Raw genomic sequence first — 16,550 nt, 5'->3', positions numbered from 1 at the left:
TTCCTCTAAGAAGAGCAGTCAGCGAACTTCAATGGAAAAAGGAGTCACTTTGGCCCTAACAGGGAGGCAGTTCAGGAGTGTGGATGATATGAAGGTGGGCGGGGGGCTCAAGGGTGAACCACCCCCACCTTTCAGAGCTGAGAATCAGATGGTACCTTGGTCATATGTGACACTTGAGAGACAGTAACACCAATAGGATTTCAACATATAATTTTTTTTACTAGCATACAAATTACCAGCATACTCAAGAAGTTAAAAATTTATAAACTTTTAAATACAAAAGTTATTTAAATAAATTAACCCTTTTCAATATGAACAGTTCTAAACTTCACTAATTTCTCAGGGAAGCAGATTTCTGGTTTCTTACAAGCCACTGTGCTGCAAATTATTTAAATCAATTCATAAAAGGGAACCTTGGCCCTATTTCTGAGCCTCTGCCCCAGAGAACACAGAAGCATCCTACTTTTTTCGCTTTAAAAAAATATTCAAATTCACGGACTCGAACTTTTTAAGAGTCCAACTACAAAATCTTCCTTTAACTAAGAGCTTAGTTCTTACAGTTCATTAACTACTTGAGATGGGAAAGGAATAGGCAAGAATGGAGAGGTAGGAATATAAAATCAACGTGCTAAGAGTCTCTAGCTTGTGACTATCCATCAGAAATTCATACATTTCAGAAAATCAAGAGGATAATAAGAGGTTGTGTTTCTTTTTTTCCTTAAAAAACACACCAACCATCAAGTCTGGCTTGGGGTTCTGAAACACAAGAAGGAATGGGGGTGGGTTGGGATATCTGAGTACAGAGCAAAGAAAACCATTTCAGAGATACAGGTAACTGTGAGATACATCTAGAAGGCTAAACGTCTATTTGCTACAAGAGAAATGTCACTCTGACACTGATCTGAAAAGCAGGTAGAAAGAAAACCTGCTTTTTGGGGCTGCAGCGATAATAGAGCAGGTTAGACTCTTGCCTTCACAGAGCCAACGTGGGCTCCATCTCCAGATAGATATATGCTCCCCCGAGCCGGCCAGGAGTGATTCCTGTGCAGAGCCAGGAGTCAGTCCCTACGCACAGCAGGGTATGGCTCAGAAAAAAACGGAAGTGAAGAAAGGGACCAAGGCTGACTGCTTATTAAAGGAAAGGAAAACACATAACCCCACAATCCAGTAGTCTTAACTACAGACCATGTTCTGACTAGGATATCCAAAATTACAGAAATGAAAAAGAAACTCTGGGGTGGAAAGCACAAGTTTTGGGTATCAAATTTGGCTCATCCCACTCTGACTAGTGTCCCAGTCCAGTCAATTGTTCCGAGCCTGCCGCTGAATCGCCACAACTGAAGCTGACCGTCCTGTGGCCAAAAGAGGCCCAGCAGGGGACCTGGGGAGGGGAGGCATGAGCTACTGGGGCCTGGAAACCCAAAGTGCACAAAGCAGAGTAGACAAAGAGTTTATTTGCTGTCGCCATTTGTCCACTTGTGGTATTCTTCCATAAGCTCTGGTCCTTGGGCCCAACTCCCAGTGGAAACCCTCTTGAGAGCTCTGAATGCCAACCCTAGTTATGACACAGAGCTTTGTTGCATCGAGATTAATGTTGGCTTGTCCAGGGGAGACTTATACCATAAATGTGACAGTTCAGATCTTCTGGCAGAAGATGGGATAAAATAATTCAAAATATCACATGGAAACCATGTGTTAAGCATGTCTTAAAACACGTACTTATTTTCCAGACATAACTATTTCTGTCTCTTCCATAAAATTGCTTCCATGAATAGCACTTATACTGTATCAAAAAGATTCTCCTCCGAATCATTCACAGTCAAATCTTTTGAAAGCTAGAACTCGAGTTCTCATGTGGCGAATCCAGCAGACACTATGCCTCTATCTTCCTGTTGTCCAGAAAGCCATCGGTTGCTTGCTGCAACTCAGAAACATTCTCTTTCCTTGTCATGGTAGCAAAAAGCATATCCATCATCCCCAAGGTTTCCAGCAGCTCTCTTTGGTAATCAATCTCTTTTTCTACAAGTCCTTGAAGTAATAGAAACTTTTTATCAACTACAGGTGACTGACCAATCACAGGCAGATATATATCTAGAAAGAGAAAGCAGAAGCACATTAACAAACATTTTTTCCTACACAACCAGTAGATAGTAACATTTAGAAAAACATATAAAAATATTATATGTACACAGTAAGAAGTAGCACTGTAGCACTGTCGTCCCATTGTTCATTGATTTGCTTGAGCAGACACCAGTAACGTCTCCATTGTGAGACTTGTTACTGTATTTGGCATATCAAATATGCCACGGGTAGCTTGCCAGGCTCTGCCGTGCAGGCAGGATATTCTCAGTAGCTTGCTGGGCACCGAGAGGGACAGAGGAATCAAACCTGGGTTGGTCGTGTGAGTAAAAAAGTATATTTTATAATTAATTTGTCACTTACAGAAAGTCTAATAGTCTATCTGAATAAGTGTATTACCAAAAAAAAAAAAAATGATTACAGAAAGTACTACGCATGTTCTGACCTTCATTTCCCATTTAAAAAATCACAGGCACTGTTGATGTTTAAAAAAAAATAATTATAATAACCACTTTCAACAATATAAACTGCTGTAAACATTTTATTTCATTTAAAAATGCATCAGTAAAAATATTAAAAATTTTTAGAAAACAAAAATCCATCAGTTTAGGGGCTGGAGCCATAGTACAGCTGGTAGGGTGCTTGGCCTGCACACAACCAATCCAAGTTCCACCGCCAACATCACATATGGTCCTTGGAACTCCATCAGGAGTGATCCTTGAGCCTAAAGCCAGGAGTAAGTTCAGAATATTGTGGGGTGTGGACCAAAAGCCAAAAATAAATAAATATGTAAGTAAATAAACTACTCACCAATAATGATTTCAGCAGCATTGATCAAGACAGGGGCAAATCTTGGTTGAGAGAGATTCCTACAAAGCAAAAATTGTTTACTGAAAATTGGTAATTAATTATTTCTGGGGATAAATATTTATGTTTATCTCAGAATGGCTTTAGGTTTATTAAAATGAAGGGGAAGGTGCAGGGATCTAAATAAATAAATTTATTTATTTATTACTGAATCACTGGGAGACACACTGTTATGATTGGGTTTCAGTCATAGAATGTTCCAACACTCATCCTTTCACCAGTGTACTTTTCCCACCATCAATGTCCCTAGTTTCCCTTCAGCCACTCCCCACCCCTTAAAATCTTTAAAATAGATTTATTCGATTATTCTGTTGGTTCTCCATAAAGATTAAACTAAAATTAAATACCTCCTATTAAGAGATAAAGAATTTCAGATGCAAAACTCCAAGTATCTCAGTGATACATAAAACATACCGTATCAAAAAATTAAGAACACGACTGATTTCCTTCTCGTCCCGACCTGCAAGGGCATTTGCAAGGACTCCTCTTCGATTCAGCTCCTTGATGATGGAAACTGTAATCTCAGGGGTCTTTATGGTACAGCTGGGCTGGAAAAAATTTCACAGTCAACACAAGTAGAAAAAGAAGAACAAGAAAAACTATCATTAGCAGTATGTAAAACACAGTACTTCAGTGGAAAAAAAAATTTTAATCTTCTAAATAATAAAGCACAAGAAATAAAGCAAGTGTCCTGGAACTCATTAACAATAACCAACTTTATATAGGTTATCATCTTCACTGCCTTGAGTCAAAATAATGCATAAGGCAAGAAATAAGATGATTCTTTTAAAAGTATGTTCCTTGGGGCCAGAGAGATAGTGCAATGGGTAGGGTGTTTGTCTTGCACGCCAGTGACCCAGGTTCAATCCCCAGCATCCCATTACAAACTCCAAGCACTACCGGGAGTGATTCCCAAATGCAAAGCCAAAAGTAACCCTAAGCACTGTAGACGTGGGCCAAACACCGAAAATTATAAAATTAAGTTAAAAATAAAAATGTTCCTTTTATGTTATCCATTGTAACCATGTGCCTGGTTTTGTGTTATATATAAATGTGTGTGGTACAGGGCAACATGGAAGATCCCTGCACCTTCCCCTTCATTTTAATAAACCTAAAGCCATTCTGAGATAAACATAGGTAAGATATATGTATATATACATAATGCTCCTCACTCACCTCAAGTACTCGGTCAAGCGCCTTAGATATCCGAAAATTTTTCAGATCCCTGTCATACAATTCTAGGTGTTTCTTGGATGGCCTGTTTATGAAAATGTCATCCTATATTGAAAAATAAATTTATACAAAAAAATCAGTATCAACATAGTTTCATCCAAAACCAACCTTTTCAAGTGATGATTTTTTTAATACAAGTTAGCCCAGATATATTGTAAATGATGCTACATGTACACTATGTAAGTCAAATAAAAATGAAGTAGTGTCTTTCTTCTCTCCTGTGATTTTAACTTACAGTGAATACACAATACTTGAATTCTAGGCAAATATTGCTCATTTCAATTCTTTACGTGGTAAGCAATGGGATTTGTCTAAAAGTAAACAGCCAGCGATATTGGAATCCAGGCCCATTCTGCTGACCAGTAATGAAATCCGACATCAATCACAACCTCTTTATATCTCAGTCTTCCTACATGTCAAACACTGTGCTCCCTTTGGACCCCAGGAGATTTATCCAAGAAGGTATAGCAAGACTAGGGGCCAATCTACAGGACAGGAAGGCCACAGGAAGGAAACAAGGTCAAGAGTGGACCACAAATGGGAAAAGGCTGCAAAACATTGATTTAAAAGACAAAATCAGTGTGTGTGTGTGTGTGTGTGTGTGTAAAAAACATTATTTTGAACATAGCAAAGCATTATGTCATTGCTATAGTTCAAAGTATTAACTAGTTTTTATTTCCCATTACTCATTAATAATGTTTTAAAAGTAGCAATCAAGATATAAATCTGGTGGTAAAGAAAAGCAAAATAAAAAGTTAAATAACACATGAACTACATTTTCCAGTAATACAAACAGATGGAGGAATTGGCTAGCCTAACAAATGTCACTTAATAAAAATATATGAAAAATACCCTTTGCTTCATGTAATTTTTCCCTTTAATAAAGGTTCGATATGCAGGCCTCCTTCTCCTGGGAATCGAATCCTTTGTTTCAGATTTCCGGTGTTTAACACTCAGGATTCCATTGGTCATTCCTACAACTATTGTCTCATCTTCGTGCTGCAGCAGAAAGAGAAACAAGTTTACTCCTAAATCATAATTTGTAATTTCCCCTCAAAATAACATTTATAACCTGCTTACAACTTATTTGTACTTTCAGGGTGTCCCTGACAATGGCCAATGCAGCAAAAGCAACATTTTTCCTCTAGGATGTTATCTGGTGACAGATTTATTACACCTGATAGAAAATATCACAGGCTAAGGGCACACAACAATATACAGTTGATGACATCTTGAGAAACTTGTAAAGTAACTTTTTTTTACTACATCCTCTAATACAAAAAGGAATACATGGCAGCAAGACTTTCTACAACTTTGCCAATTTAATACTGTGTAATGCTTTTTCCCTCCCAATTCCAATTTCAATATAGTGTTCAAATCCTCCTCTCCTCAATAATAAAAGATTGTTTTAGAAAAAGAGATCAAAAGTGCCTGCAACACTCCCTTAATTGCAGCTTCACAGAGAATGGGACCTAACTCAAATTCAATATTAAGTTATTTGGACAGTCAGACATTTTAATAATCATATCAGTGTTTCACTCAAACTCAATTACCAAAGAAAATTATGAAGAAGGCAAAAAGAAAATGACTTGTTCACATACAGAGACTAAGCCAAACATTCATTTGAATTTCATTTAATTCAGAGCGAAAGAAGCACTCTGTAAAACAGAGCTAAAATTACTTACTGCAAGGGCCAGACTCAAAATCGAAGCTGCATAATCGAAACTGTGGACTACTTTGTAGGAAGTTGTGCTATACACTTTTACCTTCCTAATAAAGAAAAAAGTTTGTCATAAGTCATGTTGAAAATAATCATAAAACACACAATTTGTATTAGCTGAAAATCCAGCATCTGAGGAGGGGAGAAGGCAGCTGGAATAGAGAAGGGATCACTAAGAAAATGATGGTTGGGATGGGAGATGTGTGCCGAAAGTAGATAATGAATCAAACATGATGACCTCTCAGTATCTGTACTGCAAACCATAATGCCCAAAAGTAAAGAGAGAGTACAGGGAATGTTGTCTGACATGGAGGCAGGGGGAGGGTAGGAAAGAGGGGGTATACCGGGGATACTGGTGGTGGGGAATGTGTACTGGTGGAGGGATGGGTGTTTGATCATTGTGTAATTGTAACCCAAACATGAAAGCTTGTAACTATCTCATGGTGATTCAATAAAATAAAATAAAATAAAAAACAAGCAAAAAAAAAAATTCAGCGTCTGAATATAAAAAATTACACAACAGTAAGAAAAACAGATCACTACTGTTAAGCCCAAGCTACTTAATCACTGAGTCTCCTTTAAAAACAATGTTGTCTTGGTGGTGGAATATGTGCACTGGTGAAGGGATGGGTGTTCGAGCATTGTATACCTGAGACTTAAACCTGAAAGCTTTGTAACTTTCCACATGGTGATTCAATAAAAGAATAAATTAATTATAAATAAATAAATAAAAACAATGTTGTCTGAGGGTAAAGAAAAAGCATGTTGAACACTGTAAGAGCAGGCTTCTGGTCTCAGCTTTGATCAACAATTGCTGCAAGGGGCTGATGGTGCATTGCGAGCCACTCAGTGGCCTCCATAACCTCTCTTCACAGTGCCAGCCAAACTCTACCACCAAGCTGGTAGCACAAACTAAGGTATTTCTTTGAAAACACCCCCTGGGGGACAAAAATCACTCCCGCTTAAGAAGCACTGCACACAAACCCAAGCGACATGTAGTGTTCATGAGACTGATCTCAAAACTGAGTCCCAAGCTGCCTGGGAACACCATCTCATGGTTTTCCTATGTACGAAGAATAAACTCCTTTAGTATTAGAAATATTTTTGGTATTAAAATAGACAGTTACTTGTAAACAAACATGCTGCAGAGCAACAACTCCCATACAGTGGAGGGAAAAACCCAAAGTAAAATGACAACTCGTGAATAACTGTGCCATGCGGACATCAGAGCACCTGATGGGGGGCTAGTGAAAATTAAGAACTGAGCTTATTTTTACTTAATTTTAGTTAAGTATTTTGAACTCAGGCCTGTCTTGCCAGGGATTTTAAACTTAATTTTAGTTAAGTATTTTAAACCTATTTCTATTATACCTGACTATATTTCAATTTCATCACTGTAAAATATTATTATCACAGGGAATATTTCAGATGCTTAACTGCTTCTAGACTCCAATGTCTTCATAGTTTAAATACTAAATGGTAACATATTGGGTACAATAAACTAAAGAAAACATTTTTTCACTTTATTTTACCTTTTATAATGTGGTTATTAAAGCATTTAGTATTACAAATGTACAGCTCAGTGGGCTAGAGCCATGCTTTACAATCAGGGCTCGACTGCCAGCACCAAAGGGCTCCCGAGCACTTCCTGGAGTGTCCCCCATTGAGCACTGAGCAGGAGGAGGACCTCAGCACTGCCAGGTGTGGCCCCCAAGGTTGTTTGTTTGTTTCTTTCTTTCTTTTTTTTTTTTTTTTTGCTTTTTGGGTCACACCCGGCGATGCACAGGGGTTACTCCTGGTTCTACACTCAGGAATTACTCCTGGCGGTACTCAGGGGACCATATGGGATGCTGGGATTCAAACCAGGGTCGGCCGCATGCAAGGCAAACGCCCTACCCGCTGTGCTATCGCTCCAGCCCCAGTTGTTTTTTTGTTGTTTTGGTTTTTTTTCTTAAATTACAAACGTAGCTGACATTCTAGTTTTTTGGACAGTCACATTAAAAAATATTAACTGAATCATATACAGTTAAATGTAACAGCATTTAGGTGGCCGAAGCAATCATCTAGCAGGTAGGAGACTAGCCCAGGATTGATCCTTGGCCCCATATATGGTCTCCCAAGCCTGGCAAGGAGCACAGATACAGAAGCAAGCAGCCCTGAACACAGCCGGGTGTGGTACAAACAAATAAAAGTAAGTCTTCAGGGGCCATAGTAACAGTACGGGGGTTAAGGCACATGCTCTGCAAGTAGCCAACCCTAGTTCCATCCCCCACACTACATGGTTCCTTGAGCACTGCTGGGTGCAGCCCTAAGGCACTGAGCACTGCCTGGTGTGTCTGGACAACCCCCAGCAAGGCAGGTCTGCAGCATCCTCAGGCCCCATCACTGAATCTCAGGCCCAGCCAATCCAAATTCACCAGGAGGGTCCCTGTGCTTCCTGAGCACCCACTGCTCACCTCCAAATAAATATCTGATTCACACTACCATAGGAATCATCACATGAAGTTTTAATTTAAAGAATATAAGGTAGGCTATATACGTATATTCTTAAATATTTTAAAATATACCATGTTGATTTTAAAAGAAACTAAAAGCTTATTTCAAAAGATTAATCTGTATAGTTAAGAAAAATTTTGCTTAAGTATAGAAGTTTGTGTAATGGGGCCCAAAGACACATACAGTTTCTTTATGATCATCCGGTCACAAGGCCAAATCCCTGGTGTTGCCACATGTGCCCAGCACAACCCCAGTAGTTCTGCTGTTTGAACTCCTGGGCCGAAGGCAATTTCCAGTTGCACCACAGTCAATGTGGTTAAGCACCACAAAGGCAACCAAGCCCCACAGCAAGCACAGTATCTATCTGCAAGCTATGTGAGCCCCACAGCCAGGGGTGCCAGCCCCCAAAGTGTTACCACCGTAACTTGCATGCCTGGACGCAAAGAGGGAGCCCCTGGGGAGCAGAGGTGTAAACCCCCAACTGAGAAGAGCACAAACCTCAGGGACGGCCACAGCCAGGTGCGCACACAAGTCACCCACCCCCTGCCCACTCTGGAAATCATTTGGTTGTACAAATAGCTTATCACAAACAGTGCTGAACTAACTCACCTATCCAGGGAGCCAGAGAGCAGTCTCTGTCCAGAGCTGCTCAGACACAAGCACGTCACGGTCTTGTGGTGGTTTTTCAAAGACACCAGCAACTGTCCTCCTTTCAGCATGTCCCAGACTTTAACGTAACGACCCCCTGGAAAAGAAACAAGGACTGGTTTCACACTCTGCCTGAAGGTAGGACATCATAAAGGCACAGAAAGCATGCTTCCCAGATGCTTCGCAGCAAGCAGGCAAAGCGAGAGGTTCCGGGGCCAAACCCGTTTCCATCCTGGCTCCATCATTTACTGGGTGCGTTACAGTAGTGGTTCCTACCCCTTAACTGTTACAGTTAAAGAATTTCAACTTTGAGGGGCTGGAGCAATAGTACAGCAGGTAGGGTGCCTGCCTTGCATGTGGCTAACCTGGGTTCAACCCCCAGCACCCTGTAGGGTCCCCCAAGCACCACTAGGAGTAACCAATGCCAGTGTGGCCCAAAAAGAAAAAAGAAATCCATACCTGCAAAATACAAAAAGAACTGCTTGGTGAAATTAAAAGATAAGCCAAAATATATTTTTTTATTATAAGATGGTTCTTCAGAAGAAATTTTGTTTGACCATGAAATAAATGTAGAATTTATTTCCTAAAGATTTTTTTTGTACATCCCAACCAAACCAGAAAAAAAAAATTCCTTACTATAGCTTAAATGTTAGAAACATCTGCAGAAGCAACCAAATCCAAAAGAATTTAATATTTGTTTCTTTCAGCAAAAAAAGTCTAGTAAAGTAATAGACAACACAATGGAAGGAGGGAGTGAATTCTCACCTAGAGGGCTGAATTCAGACCCAATTCCTAATCCCCAGCTCCCTACAGCAGGCAGCTCCACATACGCAAGCCTGAACCACTGATCTAGTCCAGTCTTGCATTTTCAAGGCCAACAGAAATCAAGGGATTGCAAACGTCTCACAACTTGATAATGACACGAAGGAGATTAATAAATAGGTTCCCATTCCCTGAGCAACTTGAACTTGCTTCCATTTCTCAAAATAACAGCAAGAAGAAAAAAGATACACTGACAATGTTATCAATGTATTTTCAAAGCAAATTAAGTAAGGGGGGAATAAGTATAAAGGTGGACTTCTGCTACCTACATCAAATGCCCTGTATTTTCTCTTTCTCTCCTCTCTTCTTCCTCTCATCTCTCCCCCTTACATTTCTCTAAATAAAACTATTTTACTTTAAAAAGAAAAGAGACAGAAGAGTAAAACAGGGTCTTTCCTATTGAGATTTTTTTAATTAAGGGCAGAAAACACAGCCCTATGTATGCTATAGAGTACACATATTAGCTTACCTATCCTTCAATAATTAAATATATTGATATTGACCATACTGAAAAATGGAAAAATCTAATTTTTCTTCCATTGTAATTCTGAAAATGCATCATAATCAATGTTACCAAAAGAAAAAAAAATAAAGGTCTCCATTCTAGTATTTTGTAAATATATATCATGGGCTTTGGGCTCCACATTTTCTCCTCTTCCAGCACGATCAGCTACTCGTTGAATAAGGCCACTTCAATCAGGAGTGACATAAAAATGACAAGCCTGGGGGATGGTGAGGAGGATAGTTGAAGAGTTTGACTTGCATGTAGCTAACCCAGTTCAATCCCCAGCATTGCATATGGTCCCCAGAAAACCACCAGGAGTAATCCCTGAGCAGCTGGGTGTGACCTAAAAGCCAAAAAAACAAACCAGAAAAAAAAAAAAAAAAAAAGACAAGCCTGATTCAAGATCTAGAAAAACCTATTTCCAAAATTTGCTGTAGATCTCCTAGCAATAATATTCTAGGCTCAGAGAAGACAGGAGAAAGCACACAAGGTTCTATGGCTCTGGAATATCAGATCTGTCACTTAGCATTTTGCCTTTTTATTTCCTTAGCTTCAGAACAGAGAAAATACCTACTCTGCAGGCTCAGCTAAGGCACTGCAGGCAATATGAATTTAACAGCACAACACACCTTTGTATTGTGCTCACGGGTCAGAACTGCTTACCTGTCCCACTGTCAACTGGGCAAAAACTTAAGAAATGCAATTCAAGTGCACACTGACAATTTATAAAAAGTAACGGATAAAAAGAAATCTGGTTCACAGATGAATATCTGACTCACAAGGAAAAACTACCAGTAAATGCAAAAAAAAAAAAAAAATTTAAATACCTGCTGATACCATAAGACCTCCAGAGGGGAAAAGCAGGACACTCTCCACTGGCTGCCCGTGCTCCACGGAGAGAACGCTCTGATTGGCCCGGGTGTCAAACAGCTTCAGAGTATGATCGTAGGACCCTGAAATAATTAACGCAGGGTGAGTTTCACCATTAAAAACAAGAACTCTGTGTGTGTGTGTGTGTGTGTGTGTGTGTGTGTGTGTGTGTGTGTGTGTGTACTGAGACAAATTTTAAGAAAAAAAGGTACAGATGACAGTTTTAATTATTTAATTTTATAAGTTAGTACACAATATTTGATTTCACTCAATACTCAAACACCAATCCCACCACCATTACACCTTCCCACCACCAAATTCGGGATGTTTCCATCCCAAGTTCCAATCCCTGCCCCAAAACACAACCAAAATAGCGCATTTCGTATTGGCTGTTATGAAGAACTGCTGAATATGCTTAGAAAAATGTGTTCATATAGGAAACAGTGTAAAGATTGTTCTATTTTGGCAGGAGCCATTAAGACATCCTATAGGACATCACTAACACATTGTTAAAGCCTGGGTGATGTGAGCTTTGGTATATATATCTAAAAATGTATATATACATACATACATATATATATATATATATATATTTCCCTCTGTGATTTGTTGCCTACCATCTGAACCCCATCAAATGTGGTTTGACAATTATGGAGAATGGGCAGGGAGTGTTTTAAGATGTGTCGCATGGCTGCAAAAGCAGCTGCATGGTCCAGGAAAATGTTTACTCACATGTGAGGCTCAGCCCGAGTGCACGGGGAGTGGAAGTTCGGTTGTAGAGGTTTTTGGCTGCCGGGGTTGGGTCGCTTGGGGCGGGGAGGGCTCTCACCCGCCCCCCATCTGGGGCGGCTGTGAGAAACAGCCTGGCACAGAGTCTAGTGGCACAGTTATGGGAGCCTCATGTTATGCTCCCTCCCTTTCGGGAAAAGCAGCTGTGATCTGGATGGTGGCCGATGACGAGATTATCTGGCACCAGCAAGAAGTGGCTTATGGGAGTGACCCCTGGGTCACCAGAGACTGGGGAAAGTGGGCAGAGGATCTCCACTCCTGGTCCCATTGAGCCCAGAGCCCAAGGTCACAAAATTTTGCATTACCTGGGTTCTGTAGGACTTCACTCATGCACGAGGGTCAGTCGAGCGCGTGGGGAGCATGGTGGTGGTTGGGTTGTAGAGGTTTTTGGCTGCCAAGGCTGGGTCCCTTGGAGGGGGGAGGGCTCTCACCTGCCCCCCTCTGGGGTGCCCATGTGAAACAGCCTGGTGCGGAGTCCGGTGGCATGGTTATGGGGGCCTCATGCTATGCTCCCTTTCAGGAGAAACAGCCTTGTGATCTGGACAGTAGCCGATCTCCACATTGCTTTTTTTTTTAATTCTATTCTGAATGTTAATTTTATTTTATTATTTTGTTATTATTTTTTCCTCTTTTTTGATTCATCGTGAGATAGTTACAAAGCTTTCATGTTTGAGCTTCAGTCATACAATCATCAAATACCCATCCCTTCACCAGTGCACATTTTCCACCACCAAAATCCCCAGTATTGCTGCCCCCCCACCCCCATTCCAACCCTTCCCCTGCCTGTGTTGAGCTTAAATAGGTGAGCCAGAGGTGGTTTGTGGGTGTGTCTCCCACAAACCTAACTTTTGGCCGTTTAATTTCTTGGTAAACTTGGTCCCAAGTTGTTGGGGTCCGGCCAAAGGCATAGTGGCAATTTTGGGGGATCAGGAATCCTGGCCTGAAGGCACCATCGGGCTGCTAATGCACTCGCCCCACAGGTACAGTTTGACCTGATGGCAGCACCATACCCCCTAGATAACGGAATTTTAAAGACACAGTTACATTTACTCATGAAGATATAAGACCCCCAAACCATATGCTGTTAGTGTATCTGAAGAAACACCATCTTATGCCCCACAAAAACACCAACTAGTCCCATACTCAAGCTACTGGGCTCCTGCAGAGTCTGCATCTGGATCTCTAGACAGGCACGGACAGAATGAACTGGATGGTCTTTGTTTCTTGGCTTCCAGAGGCCCAAGGAAACCAGGTTAGTAAACTCACCCATAGTTCTGATCATTTTTAGGGCAACCTGACGTTTTCTTTTCTTTTCTTTTGCTTTTTGGGTCACACCTGATGATGCACAGGGATTACTCCTGGCTCTGCACTCAGGAATTACTCCTGGCGGTGCTCAGGGGACCATATAGGATGCTGGGAATCGAACCTGGGTCAACCATGTGCAAGGCAAACGCCCTACCGCTGTACTATCACTCCAGCCCTCAACCTGACATTTTCGAACACATTTGTAGAACTGGAAGATCATCAAAAAAAAAATTCTAACTAAAGAGAAAAAAATTTTTTTTCCCCTTCACTGATAATTTTATTTCCTGAGAGCATTCTGATGTTTTTCTTTCTATTCCTCCATTTCAAAAGCATTTATGTTTATTAGAAAAACGTGATTTACAAAGTCATTCATAATACAGTTGTTTCAGGCATACAATGTTCCAACACTAACCCCACCACCAAAGTGATCTTCCCTCCACCAGTGTCCTCAGTTTCCCTGCCCTAAGGGCAGCCTCCACACTCTGCCACAGCAAGGAACCCAGCTCCACAACTCCTAACCCTGCACACCACCATACCACTGCAGGTACACTGATCGCCCTACTGACAACTCTGACGCCTTCTCAGAATGGGATGGGCGAATTCCCCTCCCTTTCAGCTAGGTCTGGAGGCCTCCATGCCCCAGAAATCTACCTTTTATTAAGAAGTTTTAAACTCTTCTATCCCAAGAGTCACAAAGTAAAATTAAAATGTCACAATAAAGCTATCAAACTATCAACTTTTTGATGAAATTATCAAGGATTTGCTAAGACTATCAACTTTTTGGACAGTGATCAGGGCACATGCCTAGTCTGTGCCTGACCCAGCCTCCATCCCCAGGAACACACGGTAGCCCTAAGCATCACCGGGTGCATCCCTGGAGGCCATGAGCACTGCTGATGTGGCCCAGGTAAACCCTGGCACCACTGAACCAAGCAGCACAATAGTCTCAGCCTTTGTACTTATCCACTAGTCTGGTTAGCTGAGAATTGCTGGTGGGGACCCCCAGGCCTCCTGAGCACTGTGTGGAAGCATCCCCAACCCTCCACTTAAAAAAATCAAAGACTTTACCAACCTGTTACAAAAAGATCTGGGTTCAGTTTGCTGGCACAACCGCATCTCACATAATCAGTATGTTCTCTGAATGTCAGAATTTCTTTGGCATTTGGAATATCCCATAATTTAACTGTATAGTCATCAGCCCCAGAAACGACATGGTATTTGTCAGCTGTGAAATCAACTGTATGAACTGCCCTGAAAGAGCAAGGATCAAAATATTTAGTGGCACGGAAATGTGTTTCTGGTCTCTTCTACCAGTAACACATTCCCTTCCCCCCATAACAACAAAAAAAATGCTCAGTTTTCTAGAAAGAACACAAAAGAGAAAAAGAAGGCCTTTGAAGTCAGTTTCCAAGCTAACTGAAATGTCAAGTTACCCCTGATACTATGAAATTCATAGGGCTACTAAATAATTAAAGCTCTATTTTCTAACATATTAGCAATTTCACTTAGTGGCTGAATATTTAAATTTCGGACAAAGGCATTTTTCTTTAAAATATTTGAAAATGTTTATTTCTTTAAAAAATTCTAAAATGTTAGGCACTAATTAGGATCATGTCAAGTGAATCTCTGTTGTGTTTTAATGTTTCCCTAACAGTGAGACTATCCCAACACGACACTATAAGACAGAGACCATACCACCCTGAAAGTACTCAAGCCTGTCTGACAATACATTATAAACAGCGCTCTGGAAATGTCATGCTCAGGCCCTGCAGGACTGGGGTCCTTCAAGACCACACTCGGAACACTCAAGGGACCATGTGGTCCTAAGGACCAGACTGGGGTTGGCTGCATGCCAGGCAAATGTCTTAACCCCTGTACTATCCCTTTGGCCCCACTTCTGGAATTTTAAACTAATAGCAAAAGTCCCAGATTATACTGGCAATCTGGAAACAATGCAATATAAAAATTCCCTGTCATACAGTACATCAAAGGGCAAAGCTCCAAACCTAAGGAGAAAAAAGAAAAAAGTTCACCTTGCTATGACTTCAGAATTAGAACTGAGAACATAATGAAGCCCTAAAAAAAAAAAAGAGTTCTCGATAACAATTAGGAGGCTGCCTTTACAAAGCCAGTGGTTTATAATGTTAACCAAGCCACCGAAGCCACTGCGAAGTGTTGTGAGCAACAGGACGCCTCCCTAAATAAATACGGACATTCAGCTCCTAAAACGTCACACATAATTCTAGGGAACTAAGTCCTGGGAAACTGGGGAGTGGTTTCTCCTTTAAGCACTGTCTTGACGATGCATAACTTTTATGGATTTTTTTTTGATCTTCTCTTTATTTTTATTTATTTATTTATTTATTTAGCTTTTTGGGTCACACCCGGCGATGTTCAGGGGTTACTCCTGGCTCTGCACTCAGGAATTACCCCTGGCGGTGCTCAGGGGACCATATGGGATGCTGGGATTCCAACCCGGGTCAGACGTGTGCAAGGCAAATGCCCTACCCGCTGTGCTATATCACTCCAGCCCCACTTTTATGGATTTTTAATGGATTCTCTTTTTAGTGAAACAAGGAAGTTTTACTGAAACAGATTTAGGAAAATGTGAGGGGACAGAGAGGGAGAAGTACCTTTCAAGAGAAGACAAACTCCTCCAGAGACAAGCAGGCGAGATACAAGCTCAAGAAAAAACACAATCTTGCTAAATTGTCTTTTGATAAAAAAAAATAAAAAATAAAATAAAGGAAAACACTGAAAACAAACAGAGCTTAGAACAACACCAACTGCCACTTACTTTGTGTGGCCTTCAAACTGTCTGAGGGGGGCCCTTCCACTTATATCAAAAAGTTGAACGCCCCCATCTTCACACCCAGCCACAAGAAGTCTACCATCCTGCCGGAAAGTAGCACAGTACGCCGTGTCTTTAAACCGGGAAAAGGTTTTTATAGGTTCTTGAGAGTATCGGCCATAAATGTGAATCTACAAGATAAAAAAAATGTTTAAGGTTTTTTTTTTAACAGATAAGTGAAGATTAGTGAATAAATATAAACGATAAAAAAGAAAACTCAATGTTTAATATTATACTTACCCTTGAAGAAGCTGTGACCGCATAATTATATGGAGGCTGTGAAGAAAAGTCAACTTTGGACACTGCTCCAAATTCCTTAATCTGAACAGGGGTCTGAATGAAAAATAATACAAAGTATTAACAGA

General features: G+C 40.7%; 1 protein-coding gene across 2 annotated transcripts in view; it reads right to left on the bottom strand.

Moving 5' to 3' along the window:
- Window positions 1-193: 193 nt before the first annotated feature.
- The window catches only part of UTP15 (UTP15 small subunit processome component), a 21,821-nt gene continuing 5,464 nt past the window's right edge, over window positions 194-16,550 (bottom strand). For both annotated transcript variants that reach the window (XM_004608514.3, XM_055136364.1), the window contains exons 3-13: window positions 16,426-16,518; window positions 16,132-16,316; window positions 14,407-14,585; window positions 11,198-11,323; window positions 9,005-9,140; window positions 5,865-5,949; window positions 5,032-5,178; window positions 4,123-4,224; window positions 3,361-3,494; window positions 2,890-2,948; window positions 194-2,091 (exon numbers count right to left, since the gene is read on the bottom strand). In XM_004608514.3, the coding sequence (XP_004608571.1) occupies window positions 1,874-2,091; window positions 2,890-2,948; window positions 3,361-3,494; window positions 4,123-4,224; window positions 5,032-5,178; window positions 5,865-5,949; window positions 9,005-9,140; window positions 11,198-11,323; window positions 14,407-14,585; window positions 16,132-16,316; window positions 16,426-16,518 (1,464 nt within the window). In that variant the 3' untranslated portion in view covers window positions 194-1,873. The remainder of the gene's footprint in view (window positions 2,092-2,889; window positions 2,949-3,360; window positions 3,495-4,122; window positions 4,225-5,031; window positions 5,179-5,864; window positions 5,950-9,004; window positions 9,141-11,197; window positions 11,324-14,406; window positions 14,586-16,131; window positions 16,317-16,425; window positions 16,519-16,550) is intronic.

Source organism: Sorex araneus, chromosome 1, assembly GCF_027595985.1.
Source record: "Sorex araneus isolate mSorAra2 chromosome 1, mSorAra2.pri, whole genome shotgun sequence".
In the NCBI taxonomy this organism is placed as follows: Eukaryota; Metazoa; Chordata; class Mammalia; order Eulipotyphla; family Soricidae; genus Sorex; species Sorex araneus.
This window is presented reverse-complemented; position numbering and strand designations above follow the sequence as displayed.